At 45.4% G+C, this 14,671-nt stretch overlaps 1 protein-coding gene across 1 annotated transcript in view; it reads left to right on the forward strand.

Moving 5' to 3' along the window:
* The window catches only part of OTOA (otoancorin), a 32,355-nt gene extending 18,045 nt beyond the window's left edge, over positions 1–14,310 (forward strand). The window contains exons 16-24 of the mRNA XM_058157765.1: positions 862–994; positions 2,061–2,248; positions 3,761–3,916; positions 5,551–5,693; positions 6,914–7,050; positions 7,853–7,950; positions 11,235–11,424; positions 12,429–12,474; positions 14,238–14,310. Of these exons, the coding sequence (XP_058013748.1) occupies positions 862–994; positions 2,061–2,248; positions 3,761–3,916; positions 5,551–5,693; positions 6,914–7,050; positions 7,853–7,950; positions 11,235–11,424; positions 12,429–12,474; positions 14,238–14,310 (1,164 nt within the window). The remainder of the gene's footprint in view (positions 1–861; positions 995–2,060; positions 2,249–3,760; positions 3,917–5,550; positions 5,694–6,913; positions 7,051–7,852; positions 7,951–11,234; positions 11,425–12,428; positions 12,475–14,237) is intronic.
* Positions 14,311–14,671: the final 361 nt, after the last annotated feature.

A 14,671-nucleotide genomic window follows, 5' to 3' on the forward strand; every position in this document is an offset into this window, starting at 1 on the left:
TCCTTCTTTTCGCTAAACTAGACATACTCAATTCCTGCAACCGTTCTTATGTTTTAAACCTTGTTGTCGTTAATGTAATTTTGCCACAAGGATTGGATGTCTCTAAGGCAAGCTAGAAGGTGCTGGTGGCAGGGGTAGGATCCTTCCGGTTTAACAACCGCTTTGGTGATTGTGCGCTTTGCGTGCGCAGTTCAACAAAAAATCACCTTCCACATTAGTGTTATGGAATTAAAACAGCTCAGGCGCGGCAATCCACTCTGCCACGCTAATCAGCTGTGAAGATAAAGGTAAGTAAAGTTTATGGGCAGGTGGGCAGGCCCAGCTGATCGTCAGAGCGAACTAGTTCGCTCCCAGCTGATCGTCGGAGCTACCGGTTCGTCCAAACCGGTCTAAACCGGTAGAGTTCCAGCCCTGGCTCGTGGGGAGCAGGAGATACCAGAGACCCTTCTCTGTGGGGGCACCTACCCTCTGGAATGAGCTCCCCCCAGGACTTCGTCAACTTCCGGACCTCCGGACCTTTCGCCGCGAGCTGAAGACGTATTCTTCCGAGCAGGACTGGCATAAAATGGGTTTTTTAATTGGATTTTAAATGGGGTTTTATATTATGTATTTTATAATTTAAATTATTGGCCATATAGAATAAGTTTTTTAAATTGATTTTAGTGTATTGGATTTTACTGTATTTTATCTGGCTGTTAACTGCCCTGAGTCCTTCGGGAGAAGGGCGGTATAAAAATTAAAATATTATTATTATTATTATTTATTATTATACATCTCTTATTACACCTTCTTCAGGGTCTTCAATCAAAGCAAAGGTGACTTAAAATCCTCATGTTTTTATTTTTTCATTCCCTCCTGAAGTTTCCTGACTTCATCTCGGAAATAGCATCGAAAACATCCCAGGGGCTGTCTGCACCCAAGCAGCTTCTCTTAGCTCAATTTGAATCCCTTTATGGCTCCAGAATCCCAACCCAACCCTCTAATTCAACTCCAGGTGAGCAATTCTACTCTTCGTGACTTCTGCCTTATAAGACCCACCACCAATTTCTTTGTATCACTGTTCTTTAAGATAGGCATTGCCTTGATCTGTCAAAACTTCTGTGAGTTCCTCGGAGGTTGTTGTTGTTGTTTTAATTAGGAGGCATAAAAATGCCGCATTTTTTGAAGTATAAGATGCACCGGAGTACAAGACGCAGCTTAGTTTTTGGGGAGGAAAATAGGGGGAAAAAATCTGCCTATCAGGTATTCATCTGGCGAGCGTCCTTTGTCTGGTCAGCTTCAGCACATTAGTTTGCTGGATTTTTATCCCCTGCTTGGGGATAAAAAACAGCTTCTAAGGCACAGATGATAAGGGACGAGGTGGCTCAGGGGCTAGGACATTGAGCTTGTTGATCGAAAGGTCGGCAGCTCAGCGGTTCGAATCCCTAGTGCTGCCGTATAACGGGGTGAGCGCCCGTTACTTCTCCCAGCTTCTGCCAACCTAGCAGTTTTGAAAGCACGTAAAAATGCGAGTAGAAAAAATAGGGACCACCTTTGGTGGGAAGGTAACAGCGATCCGTGTGCCTTTGGCGTTGAGTCACGCCAGCCACATGACCACGGAAACGTCTTCGGACAGTGCTGGCTCTTCGGCTTTGAAACGGAGATGAGCACCGACCCGTAGAGTCGGCAACGACTAGCACGTATGTGCGAGGGGAACCTTTACCTTTACCTTTTAAGGCACAGATGAGAGGAAGAGCAATGAGAAAAGCAGGCAAAGCATGGGGAGATTGCTTCACTCGCTAGCGCCTCATTAAAGCATGGAGAGTGGAGGGAGCAGGCAAAGCCGGGAAGATCGCTTCACTCGCTAGTGCCTTGTTAGCACCTTGTTAAGGCTGAAGAAAATCTTGGAAAAAGCTACGTTCAGAGTATAAGACACACCCAAATTTTTAGCCTCTTTTAGGGCGGGGGGAAGTGTGTCTTATACTCCGAAAAATACAGTAAGTAAATATTTGCTAAGAGGCATTTATGAAACTTCTATTTCATTTTTGTTGTTTATGTTTATGGAGATGCTCCATTTTCAGACTGTGAAGATGTCACGGCACCCTCTTCGGATGAGGTTATAAAATTATCAGAAGCAAACATGTTCTGGTCCGTCCAGGAACTGAACTGTATGGAAAGCAGGACATTTGCCCAAACCGTGGAAATCCTTGGCTCAGTGCGTAATTTTAACACCTCGCAGCTTGCTGTCTTGAAGGAAAAAGCTAAACAGGTAAATGAATGATAAGAGGGGAACGGAACGGGAGTTCCTTGTTCTCTTCCAAATCCTGGGACCTGCCCCTAATGCATCTGTTTGCCCAGTTCATTAGCGGTTGAAGGGACATAATAATAATACAATAGGTAGAATTACTGGGACATAATAATAACTTGCTGTTTTGCTTCCGTAAGAATTGCTTTGTTAAGAATTGGAGTTGCTCTGCCATTTTTCTTCTACCAGTGATCTAACTCCTGTAATCAGACCAGTGCTGTGTCTTTTAATGTATTAAAAGAGCTCCCTGGTTTTTGGTTTTTTTTCTTTTTAAAAACTTAGTTAGCTTGTTATGAGATCTTAAATCCAGTTTTCTTTTCGCTCTTGTCCTCCTGTTTTATTGCTATTGATTTAGGCTGCAGCTGCATTATTAAAATATTATTATTGCAATATTATATCCTGAATTGTTAGCTGTACTGGGAGTGACAGGGCCAATGGAGGTGGAGGGTAGAAAAAGTAGGAGTAAATAATGATTTGAAAAATGCACACATTAATGTCCTCATATCGTAATGCTCGAGGGATACAAGTAAATAAATAAAAAACTGTAATTCCAGGTAATTCCTAGAAATACTCGCGAAATATATAGTAAGACTGGCAAGTGAAAATGTCCATTAGTTTCCATTCCATATCCTAAGATGAGAAATAGATATATAAAATCTTTCCAATTATATGTTGTGTTCCCAAGTTAAAACAAAATCACTGCATGATACAAGAGGTTTACTAAGAGTGCAGAAAGAATTTTGAGGAATTCTCAGACCTCCCGAATAATTTGCTCCTTTGCCAATCTGCACTAAATAGTCTCTTGATCCATTGGGAAAATCAAGTTGATGTGATTCAGCGTTTGAACTGATATAGCACACACACACACACACCGGTTCAGCTTTGCTGAAGTTGGGAGAGACTGGGGATGATGGGATCTATTCTCCAGCACACCAGATTAGTGAAGGCCAGGTGTGGGCTTCAAAATTTTTAGCAAGGGGTTCTGTGGTGTGGCTTGGTGGGCGTGGCATGGCTTGGTAGGCGTGGCTTGGTGGGCATGGCAGGGGAAGGATACTGCAAAATCTCCATTCCCTCCCCACTCCAGGGGAAGGATACTGCAAAATCTCCATTCTCACCCCACTCCAGGGAAGGTTATTGCAAAATCCCCATTTCCTCCCGATCAGCTGGGAATTGGGAGGCAGGGAATAGATGGGGATGGGGGTGGTCAGAAGTTTTAGTACCGGTTCTTTGAACTACTCAAAATTTCCACTACCGGTTCTCTGAACTACTCAAAATTTCCACTACCGGTTCTCTGAACTACTCAAAATTTCCGCTACCGCTTCTCCAGAACCTGCCGAAACCCACCTCTGGTTCCCATGCTGTGAAATAATCCGAATCTTTTTTTTTTCCTTTGCTTTTTAGGGTTAACCTATCCATCTCTGCATATTCCAGATTTTTTTTTTTGATTATGATATGTGTGTGTGTGTGTTTCTAAAGGTTTGGGGTCTGCCGGAACGCTGGAAGAGATACCACATAGTCTCCCTGGGTTGCATTGTCACGGCGTTGAACGAGAAGGAAATTGCCACGCTGGATCTCAGCTTGGTTGACACCGTTTCAGCCTTAACCCAACAAACAGCCTGGAATCCATCTCAGGTTAATAAAAGTTCACACCGAGAGTCCATTGCTTAAGAGAGATCTGCCGAGCCTTGTTCTTGTTGGTTTGTGTGTGTTCTTTACAATCTGTAGCACGTTGTATGTGGGTGAGGTTGAAAGCAGAGTTGAAAATCAGGGTCCTGGAAGTGGCATCCACCCAACTAAATATCTCCCTTAATAATAATAATAATAATATTATAATAATAACAGAGTTGGAAGGGACCTTGGAGGTCTTCTAGTCCAACCCTCTGCCCAGGCAGGAAACCCTACACCACTTCAGACAAATGGCTATCCAACATTTTCTTAAAAATTTCCAGTGTTGGAGCATTTATTTATTTATTTTATTTATTTATTTATAATTTAATTTCTATACCGCCCTTCTCCCGAAGGACTCAGGGCGGGTTTACAGCCATATTAAAACACCAAATACAAATAACAATTTTAAAAGAGAATTAAAACCAAATATTTAATAGGCCAAATCAACTAACCGACATAAAACCCATTTAAAATTACAATTAAAATTACACGTAGGCTAGTCCTGCACGATGAAATAATAAAGTCTTCAGTTCACGTATGAAGGCCTGGAGGTCGGGGAGTTGGCGTAACCCCGGAGGCAGCTCATTCCAAAGGGCCGGTGCTGCCACAGAGAAGTCTCTCCCCCTGGGGGCCGCCAACCGACATTGTTTGGTCGACGGCACCCTGAGCAGACCCACCCTGTGGGAGCGCACAGGTCGTTGGGAGGCTATCGGTGGCAGAAGGCGGTCTCGTAAATAACCCAGTTACAACTTCTGCAGGCAAGTTGTTCCACTGATTAATTGTTCTAACTTCAAGAAGTACGCTCGCAGTTGGGCCAAGGCGGTCTTTGATTTCACCTGTGTACCCTTAAATAAACAAAGTGACCATGCTTATGAATTGGCGCGTCTCCTTTGGTTGCGTAAGAAAACACAATTTTGAAAGAAACGTTTTGGAAATCTTTGGGACCCGGCACTCCAACGTTGAAGGTTTTCCTTCAAACCTTGGAACTCAAGGGGGAATGGGGGTCCCTTCACTCCAGGGGTGGGCTTCAAAAGTTTTAGCAAGGGGTTCTCTGCCCGGTTGCTGGGTGGGCGTGGCCATGGTGGGCGTGGCCTAGTCAGCCTCCTGCACCATGGCAGGGAAGGTGTTTTTGCCCTCCCCAGGCTCTGGAGGCTTTTCTTGAGCCTCTGGGAGGGCGAAAACAGCCTCCCCAGGCTCCAGAGGCCCTCTGGAGGCTGGAAATGGGCCTTCCCGAACTTCCGGTAGGCCTGTTTTTCGCCCTACCCAATCCGCCATGCCTACCCTGCACTTTCCTGCATCCAAAACGGGACGCGTGGAGACTCCTGAGAGGGGAAGGGCTGGGTGGGCAGGGCCAGCCAGAAATGGTATTTGGGGGTTCTCCGAACTGCATCGAATCTTAGCTAGAGGTTCTCCCGAACCCTGCGAACCCCCAGCAGCCCCTCCTCTCCTGCCTCACTCTGTGGTGGCGGATGTATTTGTGCTGCAAATTATTCTGAGATCAGTTTTTATAAAGTAATATGTTTTTTTTTGGGGGGGGGGGAGAGAAACATGGGGATATGTATTGTGGTCATTGTTGTTTATTCTCCCCCCACCCCCAGGCGAAATCTATTTTACAAGGTTTTCTGGATGATTCGGGACAAGAGATAGCCAGTCTCAAAAGTTTTGATCTGGTAGCTCTCGACGCCACACTTTGCACGCTAAACTCGACAGAGGTTGCATCCATCAATGCTACCGAATTCAGGTACCCCTTTTTTCTTCTCTCGTCCATGAAATGTTTCTGAAAAGTCTGTGAGAGTCCAAGGGGGAATATCGGGTTTTTCAAGAGGAAAAAAACTCGGCTTTCCTTAGATGCTTTTTTTTAGATCGATTTCTCAGGCTTGCAGAGCAACCGAAATATTATTGCCGCCAAGCTGCAGAATATGAAAAACTTCGTCGATCGGGAATCTCTGACGTTGCGTTTAACTGTTAAAACGGCAACCAGCCACATGAATAAAAAGAAGCGATTTGAGCAAAATGTGAACTGTCTTTTGCAGTGTGATTTTCCACTCACTGTCTAGATCTGTTGCAGCAGGATGTCTAGTTCAAATTCTACTCATGAAGATAGTGCCACGGTGTTTGGATACTCTGAAATCTGACAGGCTCTGATTATTTAATTCTTACATTGTCTCTGACAACTGAAGGGGCAAAAATGTCCTAGCTTGTATCATTAAGTCTTTTTCTTTACTTTTTTTTTTCTTTTCTTTCTCTTCTTTCCTTTCCTTTCCTTCCTTCCTTCCTGCCGGCCTGCCTGCCTTCCATCCTTCTTGCCTTCCTTCCTTCCTTCCTTCCTTCCTTCCTTCCTTCCTTCCTTCCTTCCTTCCTTCCTATCTCTCTCTATCTCTCTCTTTCTATTCCTTTCCATTCCTTTTCTTTCCCTTCCTTTCTCTCTCTCTCTCTTTCTTTCTGTTTGCTTCCTTTCCTTTCTTTTTCTTTCTGTTCCTTCCTTTCCTTTTTTTCTCTCTCTCGTTCTCTCTCGCTCTTTCTTTCTTTCCATTCCTTTCCTTTTTTTCCTTCCTTTCTTTCTCTCTCTCTCTTTCTTTCTTTCCCTTCCCTTTCTTTTTCTTTCTCTTCCTTCCTTTCCTTTTTTCTTTCTCTTTCTCTCTTTGTCTCTTCCTTTCCATTCCTTTCCTTTTCCTTCCTTCCTTCCTTTCCTCTTTCTTTCCTTTCCTTTCCTTTCCTTTCTTCCTTTCTTTCCTCTTTCCCTGTCTTTTTACCTTCCTTCCTTCCTTCCTTCCTTCCTTCCTTCCTCCCTCCCTCCCTCCCTCCCTCCCTCCCTCCTTCTTTCTTTCTTCCTTTCTTCCCTCCGTCTCTTCTTTCCATCTTTCCTTCTTTTCTTTTTTCTCCCTACGAAACATTGGCAACGGGGTGTCAAAAAAAGGCTGATTGTGATTGTGATATGGTATTCTTTTGCTTTCTCCATAGTGTGGTTTTAGCCAGACTGGGTTCTTTGCCGTGTAACTCAAGCACTCTGCGAGAATTTAAAAAGAAAGTTGAATCTGCATTTGGGAGTCCCATGAAATGGAACCATGCAATCCTGCAAGAAATTGGGACTATCGCCGGTAAGAAAGTGTAATTAACCACTCCAATCACTCCATGATTTGCCCCACAATCAGGGGTGAAATCCAGCAGGTTCTAACAGGTTCTGGAGAACCGGTAGTGGAAATTTTGAGCAGTTCGGAGAACTGGCAAATACCACCTCTGGCTGGCCCCAGGAGTGGGGTGGGAATGGAGATTTTGCAATATCCTTCCCCTGAAGTGGGAAGGGAATGGTGATTTTGTAGTATCCTTCCCCTGCAATGCCCACCAAACCACACCATGCCCACCAAACTGCGCCCACAGAACCAGTAGTAAAAAAAAATTGGATTTCACCACTGCCCACGATCCTTTGGACGTTGTGGGTGGTCTCCAACACTGGAGGTTTTAAGAAGAGATTGGATGGCCATCTGTCTGAAAAGATACAGGGTCTTCTGCCTGGGCAGGGGGTTGGACTAGAAGACCTCCAAGGTCCCTCCCAGCTCCGTTATTCTGTTCTGATCTGATTCACCTTCTGTGCAGCGGAAGAAGTAAGAGAAAATAGAGAAGGGGCCTCTTTGGAGTCCTTCTTATAAAAAGCAAAACAGCGAAAATGAGAATTCCACTAATTAAGCCTGCACTTTTTACTAAACTTGGTTCTCATCAAACATCCATTTAATTGCAAGCTCTGGTCTGATTTCCCAGAGGGGCTCGAAATCCTGATTTTTAGAATCAAATATTGATCCGCTAAAGGCTGGCACCCCTCGAAGGCTCCAAATTCCGTCTAATCGGAACGGTGTGAAATTGTGTCCTGATCGCTTCTTTTTTTTTTTCCCTTTCCCGTGCTAGCTGGCTTAGACAAGAAGGAATTAAGAGCCCTCGATCACAAATTGGTGGCTTATTTCCAGCCTGCGGCCATCGCAGCCATCCCCAACGAAATCTTTAAAGTAAGTCGGACTCGGAAAGCTTTTCGTTGGGTTTGCTCAGCTGCCTTCTCCATCTTTTTAGTTTATTGGGGGAGGGGGGGAAATGAGGTGAGAGGGGGAGGAACATATGGCTTTGTGGCTGGTTACATATTTAAGATACCCAATTGGGTGTTGTCGTGTCCCACTCCTCCGCTGACGGCCGGGTCAGGGAAATCCGAATCAGGCGTGCCTCTGCAGCTCTGCCAAAGTCCTAGCAAAGTTCTCAAGGCAGGCAGGAGACCAGAAAGTGACTTCAGCAAGATATGTTTAGACTTTGCCTGACTCAGAGAATGCCAGAAAGCAGGTCCTTTATATAGGCCATGGGGTGTGGCTCCATGACTCAGCACTTATCCCGGCCTGCCCCTCCCTTCCTTCTGTTCATGCCGCTTATCAATTTTCCTGAAGCGAGGGTCACTCCAGTCTGCAGCTGTTGGTAATTGACCTCCCTCAGGCTCACATGCTGTGGAGGAGGGGGAGGGGTCTAGTTGCTCCGTTTGCCTGGGCATGGAGCCAGAGCTGGGGGCTGGAGGTACTTCTTCCTCCTCAGCCTGTCTGGGCATGGAGCCAGGGCTGGGGCCGGGAGGCATACTAGGACATTCCTCAGCGTTCGGAAGCAGATAAGAAGGCCCCGGCTGCGGTGAAAGCGGGCGAGACACAACAGGTGTAGGGTGCAGACAGCTGGGTGACTTTGGGCCAGTCTCTCTCTCTCTCTCTCTCTCTCTCTCAGCCCTGGGACGAAATCAGTGGCAAAATGCTTCCAAAGGTTTGGCAAGAAAACTGCAGGGGACTCATCCAGGCAATTGACTTGAAGACACCTAAAATTTACTATCTCTCCTTCCCTTCCTCCCTCCCTTCCTTTCAAAATCGGTCTTCCTTCCTTCTCAAATCCTTCTTTCCTTCCTTCCTCCCTCTCTCCCTCCCTCCCTTTTCAAAATCAGTTTTTCTTCCTTCCTTCCTTCCTTTCTCTCTCCCTTCCTCCCTCCCTTCCTTTCAAAATCAGTCTTCCTCAAATCCTTCTTTCCTTCCTCCCTCCCTTTTCAAAACCAGTCTTTCTTCCTTCTCAAATCCTTCTTCCTTCCTCTCTCCTCCCTCCCTTTTCAAAATCAGTTTTTCTTCCTTCCTTCCTTCCTCCCTCCCTTCCTTACAAAATCAGTCTTCCTCAAACCCTTCTTTCCTTCCTCCCTCCCTTTTCAAAATGAGTCTTTCTTCCTTCTCAAATCCTTGCTTCCTTCTTTCCTTCCTCCCTCCCTTCCTTTCAAAATCAGTCTTCCTTCTCAAATCCTTCTTTCCTTCCTTCCTCCCTCTCTCCCTCCCTCCCTTTTCTAAATCAGTTTTTCTTCCTTCCTTCCTTTCTCTCTCCCTTCCTCCCTCCCTTCCTTTCAAAATCAGTCTTCCTCAAATCCTTCTTTCCTTCCTCCCTCCCTTTTCAAAACCAGTCTTTCTTCCTTCTCAAATCCTTCTTTCCTTCCTTCCTCCCTCTCTCCCTCCCTCCCTTTTCAAAATCAGTTTTTCTTCCTTCCTTCCTTCCTTCCTCCCTCCCTTCCTTTCAAAATCAGTCTTCCTCAAACCCTTCTTTCCTTCCTCCCTCCCCTTTCAAAATCAGTCTTTCTTCCTTCTCAAATCCTTCCTTCCTTCTTTCCTTCCTCCCCTCCTTCCTTTCAAAATCAGTCTTCCTTCTCAAATCCTTCTTTCCTTCCTTCCTCCCTCTCTCCCTCCCTCCCTTTTCAAAATCAGTTTTTCTTCCTTCCTTCCTTCCTTTCTCTCTCCCTTCCTCCCTCCCTTCCTTTCAAAACCAGTCTTCCTCAAATCCTTCTTCCCTCCCTCCCTTCCTTTTCAAAATCAATCTTCCTTCCTTCCTTCCTTCCTTCCTTCCTTCCTTGTTCCCTCCCTCTTTCTCTCTCTTTTTTTCTCTTTCTCTCTCTTTTTTTTCTCCTCTTTCTTTTTTCTGTCTCTTTCTTTCTCTTTCTCCACACCCTCAGGTTCCCTCCCACCACTTCATCATCTAAGAGTGAAATTTTGCAGCTGTTCAAACCTGAACCACAAGGGTGGCGGGGAGGGGAGGGATGAATTTATCTCTCATAATTACTTGCTGCCTTGGGAGACAAATGCCTCCTGAACAAAAAAAAGACAAATCCAACACAAAACCCAGAGAAACGCTTTGGCACTTTTTTGTGAAATGTCGATTGTTCACATTTGCTGTCATTGTTCTACCAAACGAGGAAAGATAATGACTGTGCAGTTCTAATCATAGGGTTTGACTTCCAAAGTAGGCATAATCGTATGACTTATGTTTGGTAGAATATTCTGCATTGGAATTGGGGAGGTGGTGGAGAAATCAACTCTCAGGTACTTTTATTCTCTTTATTGTCTGACTGGTGTCAGCACAGAAAGCTCTAAAGTCGCCATTTGCCTGCAAGGAATGAAATATGGGGACGCGGTGGCTCAGCGGCTAAGACGCTGAGCTTGTCGATCGAAAGGTCGGCAGTTCAACGGTTCGAATCCCTAGGGCTGCCGTGTAACGGGCTGAGCTCCCGTTACTCGTCCCAGCTTCTGCCAACCTAGCAGTTTCCAAAGCACGTAAAAAATGCAAGTAGAAAAATAGGGATCACCTTTGGTGGGAAGGGAACAGCGTTCCGTGCGCCTTTGGCGTTGAGTCATGCCGGCCACATGAGCACAGAGATGTTTAATGTTTAATGAAAGTTTAATGAAAAGAAGGACTAGGGGTGACATGATAGCAGTCTTCCAATATCTCAGGGGCTGCCCCAAAGAAAAGGGAGTCAAGCTGTTCTCCAAAGCACCTGAAGGCAGGATGAGAAGCAATGGGTGGAAACTCATCAAGGAGAGAAGCAACTTAGAACGAAGGAGAAATTTCCTGACAGTTAGAACAATTAATCAGCGGAACAACTTGCCTCCAGAAGTTGTGAATGCTCCAACACTGGACGTTTTTAAGATGAGGTTGGATAACCATTTGTCTGAAGTGGTATAGGGTTTCCTGCCTCGGCAGGGGGTTGGACTAGAAGACCTCCAAGGTCCCTTCCAACTCTGTTATTCTATTCTATTCTATTCCAAAATCAAGGGGGAAGTCCGATTCACTTAACAACCGTGTGACTGCCTCAACAACTGCAGTGACTCATTTAATAACTGTGGCAAGAAAGGTTGTAAAATGGGGAGCAAAACCTCAACTAAACAACTATCTCACTTAGCAACAGAAGTTTAGGGGTCCATTGGGGTTGTAGATTGAGGACTACCTGTATTTATTATCGCAGGAACTGTCTCCAGAGCAGCTTGCAAACCTGGGTCCCGAAAACGCAGCCAGGGTGACGGATTCGCAGCGCCAACATCTGAATGAACAGCAGCTTCAGAGTCTCCGATTGGCTTTGGACGGGGGAAGACGAATCCGAGACGGATCCTTGAATGAAAGTACAATCGACCCAACATCTGCACCTCTTTTGAACGGTGCGTTTTCTTTCTTCAAAAGCACGCTTGGATTGGATGGTCAGTATAATTCTCATCATAATTTCATGGTTGTTGGGGTTTTTTTTTTTGCTGCCCAGTAACAAGTAAAGGGACGGCGGTGGTTCAGTGGCTAAGATGCTGAGCACGTCGATCAAAAGGTCGGCAGTTCAGCGATTCGAATCCCTGGTGCTGCGTAACTGGGTGAGCTCCCGTGACTTGTCCCAGCTTCTGCCAACCTAGCAGTTTGAAAGCATGTAAAAAATGCAAGTAGTTTGCTACTGCGAAATAAGGCGTCCGTCTCTTTGGAGGAGAGATCGAAAGGCAACAGCCTCAAACTTTGACAAATCTGGTTGCAGGGTTGAGAATGGAAGAACAAGGCCATCCCTCGCACACCTGGGACAGGTAGAGAACCATCCATGGAAAGAATGAGGAATTGTTTCGGGGAGCAAAGCCTTACATGGAGGCCTAGTGGTTGTTCTCAAAGTCAAGATCCATTCAGACAAATCAGCCATCGACAGACACATAGAGATTAACCACATGTACACATCATTTCTGCCAACCTAGCAGTTTGAAAGCATGTAAAAAATGCAAGTAGTTTGCTACTGCGAAATAAGGCATCCGTCTCTTTGGAGGAGAGATCGAAAGGCATCAGCCTCAAACTTTGACAAATCTGGTTGCAGGGTTGAGAATGGAAGAACAAGGCCATCCCTCGCACACCTGGGACAGGTAGAGAACCATCCATAGAAAGAATGAGGAATTGTTTCGGGGAGCAAAGCCTTACATGGAGGCCTAGTGGTTGTTCTCAAAGTCAAGATCCATTCAGACAAATCAGCCATCGACAGACACATAGAGATTAACCACATGTACACATCATTTCTGCCAACCTAGCAGTTTGAAAGCATGTAAAAAATGCAAGTAGTTTGCTACTGCGAAATAAGGCATCCGTCTCTTTGGAGGAGAGATCGAAAGGCATCAGCCTCAAACTTTGACAAATCTGGTTGCAGGGTTGAGAATGGAAGAACAAGGCCATCCCTCGCACACCTGGGACAGGTAGAGAACCATCCATGGAAAGAATGAGGAATTGTTTTGGGGAGCAAAGCCTTACATGGAGGCCTAGTGGTTGTTTTCAAAGTCAAGATCCATTCAGACAAATCAGCCATCGACAGACACATAGAGATTAACCACATGTACACATCATTTCTGCCAACCTAGCAGTTCGAAAGCACATGCAAGTAGAAAAATAGGGACCACTTTGGTGGGAAGGTAACAGCGTTCCGTTCGCCTTTGGTGTTGAGTCAAGTTGGCCACATGACCACGGAGACGTCTTTGGACAGCGCTTGGTCTTCGGCTTTGAAATGGAGATGAGCACTGCCCCCTAGAGTCAGGAACAATTAGCACATATGTGCAAGGGGAACCTTTACCTTTACCTTACCCAATGCAAAGAGGAAACATTGAGCCAGTGTGGCTTTCACCCCGTCTACCCAGGTCAACCGCAGCCCTGATGCGGCCCTCAATGAAATTAAGTTTGACACCCCTGCTGTAAAGCATCAATCATCCACAACTGCTAGTGATTAAGAGCTGAAATAGATTTTGAGAGGCATTGACCATTGAGAAGACCACTTGTCGAAGTTAAGATTGGTCCTGCCAGCCTTCAAAAGTACCCAGTTTGCGCCTGGTAGAGATGTGTGGCGTGGCTACATGATTTATAGGTTGGCCCCAACTGGGAATCGACCAATTTCCCTCAGGTCGGCAGTTGCTTCCTCCTTCAACCTTGTCGTTTTTTGGGAGCTCGCAGGTGTTGCCTCTTAAGTTCTCCCTCTGGGTTTTCACACAGCAAAAAAAAAAAACAGCTGCGAAGTGACACACACACCAGCTCATTAATTCCTCTTCTTCAGGCTTTGCTCCCGGGGACCGATTCCCAGCGAGGGCAGCCGCATCCTGCAGTGGCGAGCAGCTGACCTTTTTATTTTATCCGCCAAGGCGATGTTGTCTGTGTTGACCTCTTGCACAGCTTTCATTCATCAAGGGGAGCCTCCCCATCTGTTTCTAATGCGGAGAGCAGATTCGTTTTCCAGAGGATCAGGTTGGAAATCCATGGGGTTGAAACTACGGTGGGCAGCTCTTGATAGTCAGACCAGCAATTGGGAGGTATTACAGAAATTATGAAAGTGGACATTACGACTGGCCCCTGATTGGCCCAAGATCTAAGGAGCTGCCACAAAAAAGAGGCGGTCAATCTATTTTCCAAAGCACCTGAAGGCAGGACAAGAAGCAATGGGTAGAATCTAATCAAAGAGAGAAGCAACCTGGGACTAAGGAGAAATTTTCTGACAATGAGAACTATTATTCAGTGGAACGGGCTTGCCTTCAGAAGTTGTGGGGGCTCCATCACTGGATGTTTTTAAGAAGAGATTGGACAACTATTTATCTGAAAACGGTATAGGGCAGGGGTCTCCTGGTGATTGGCCCAAACTCACCCAGTTGGCTTTCGTGCCTAAGGCAAGACTAGAAATCACAGTCTCCTGGTGATTGGCCCGAAGTCACCCAACTGGCTTTCTTGCGTAAAGTGGAACCAGAACTCACTCTCTCCTGGTGATTGGCCCAAAGTCACTTAGCTGGCTTTCATGCCTAAGGCAGGACTACAACTCTCAGTGTCCTGATGATTGGCTCAAAGTCGCCCAGCCGGCTTTCATGGCACAGGTGGGACTAGAACTCACGGTTTCCTGGTTTCTAGCCTGGTACTTTAACAACTAGACAAAACCACTAATTCTTTGGACCTTCTCTTCACCCCCTCCCCTCAATTTCCTTTTCAGGTGCTTCCTTACCCTACAGGTTAAAGTTTTGGATGTCTGCTGTTTCAGTCCTGCATCTGGTCTCCTCAACTGACCGCTTTTGAAGTTTACAGTAAGTCTGTATTATTATTATTATTATTATCATCTCTTTTATTCATTAAATATGAAACTCAATCAACTGAACATTTAAAAATGTGTCACAAATACGATTGACTGGTGCTAATGGTTGATACGGGTTGCTGCCAGCATCCTAGGTATCAACCAAGGTATCTTCTTAAAATATATATATATATATTTTTAATTTTTTTTTTATTTGCATTTATATCCCGCCTTTCTCCGAAGACTCACGGCGGCTTACACTATGTTAGCAATAGACTTCATTCTATTTGTATATTTATATACAAAGTCAACTTATTGCCCCCAACAATCTGGGTCCTCATTTGACCTACCTTATA

Source organism: Ahaetulla prasina, chromosome 14, assembly GCF_028640845.1.
Source record: "Ahaetulla prasina isolate Xishuangbanna chromosome 14, ASM2864084v1, whole genome shotgun sequence".
NCBI lineage: Eukaryota > Metazoa > Chordata > Lepidosauria > Squamata > Colubridae > Ahaetulla > Ahaetulla prasina.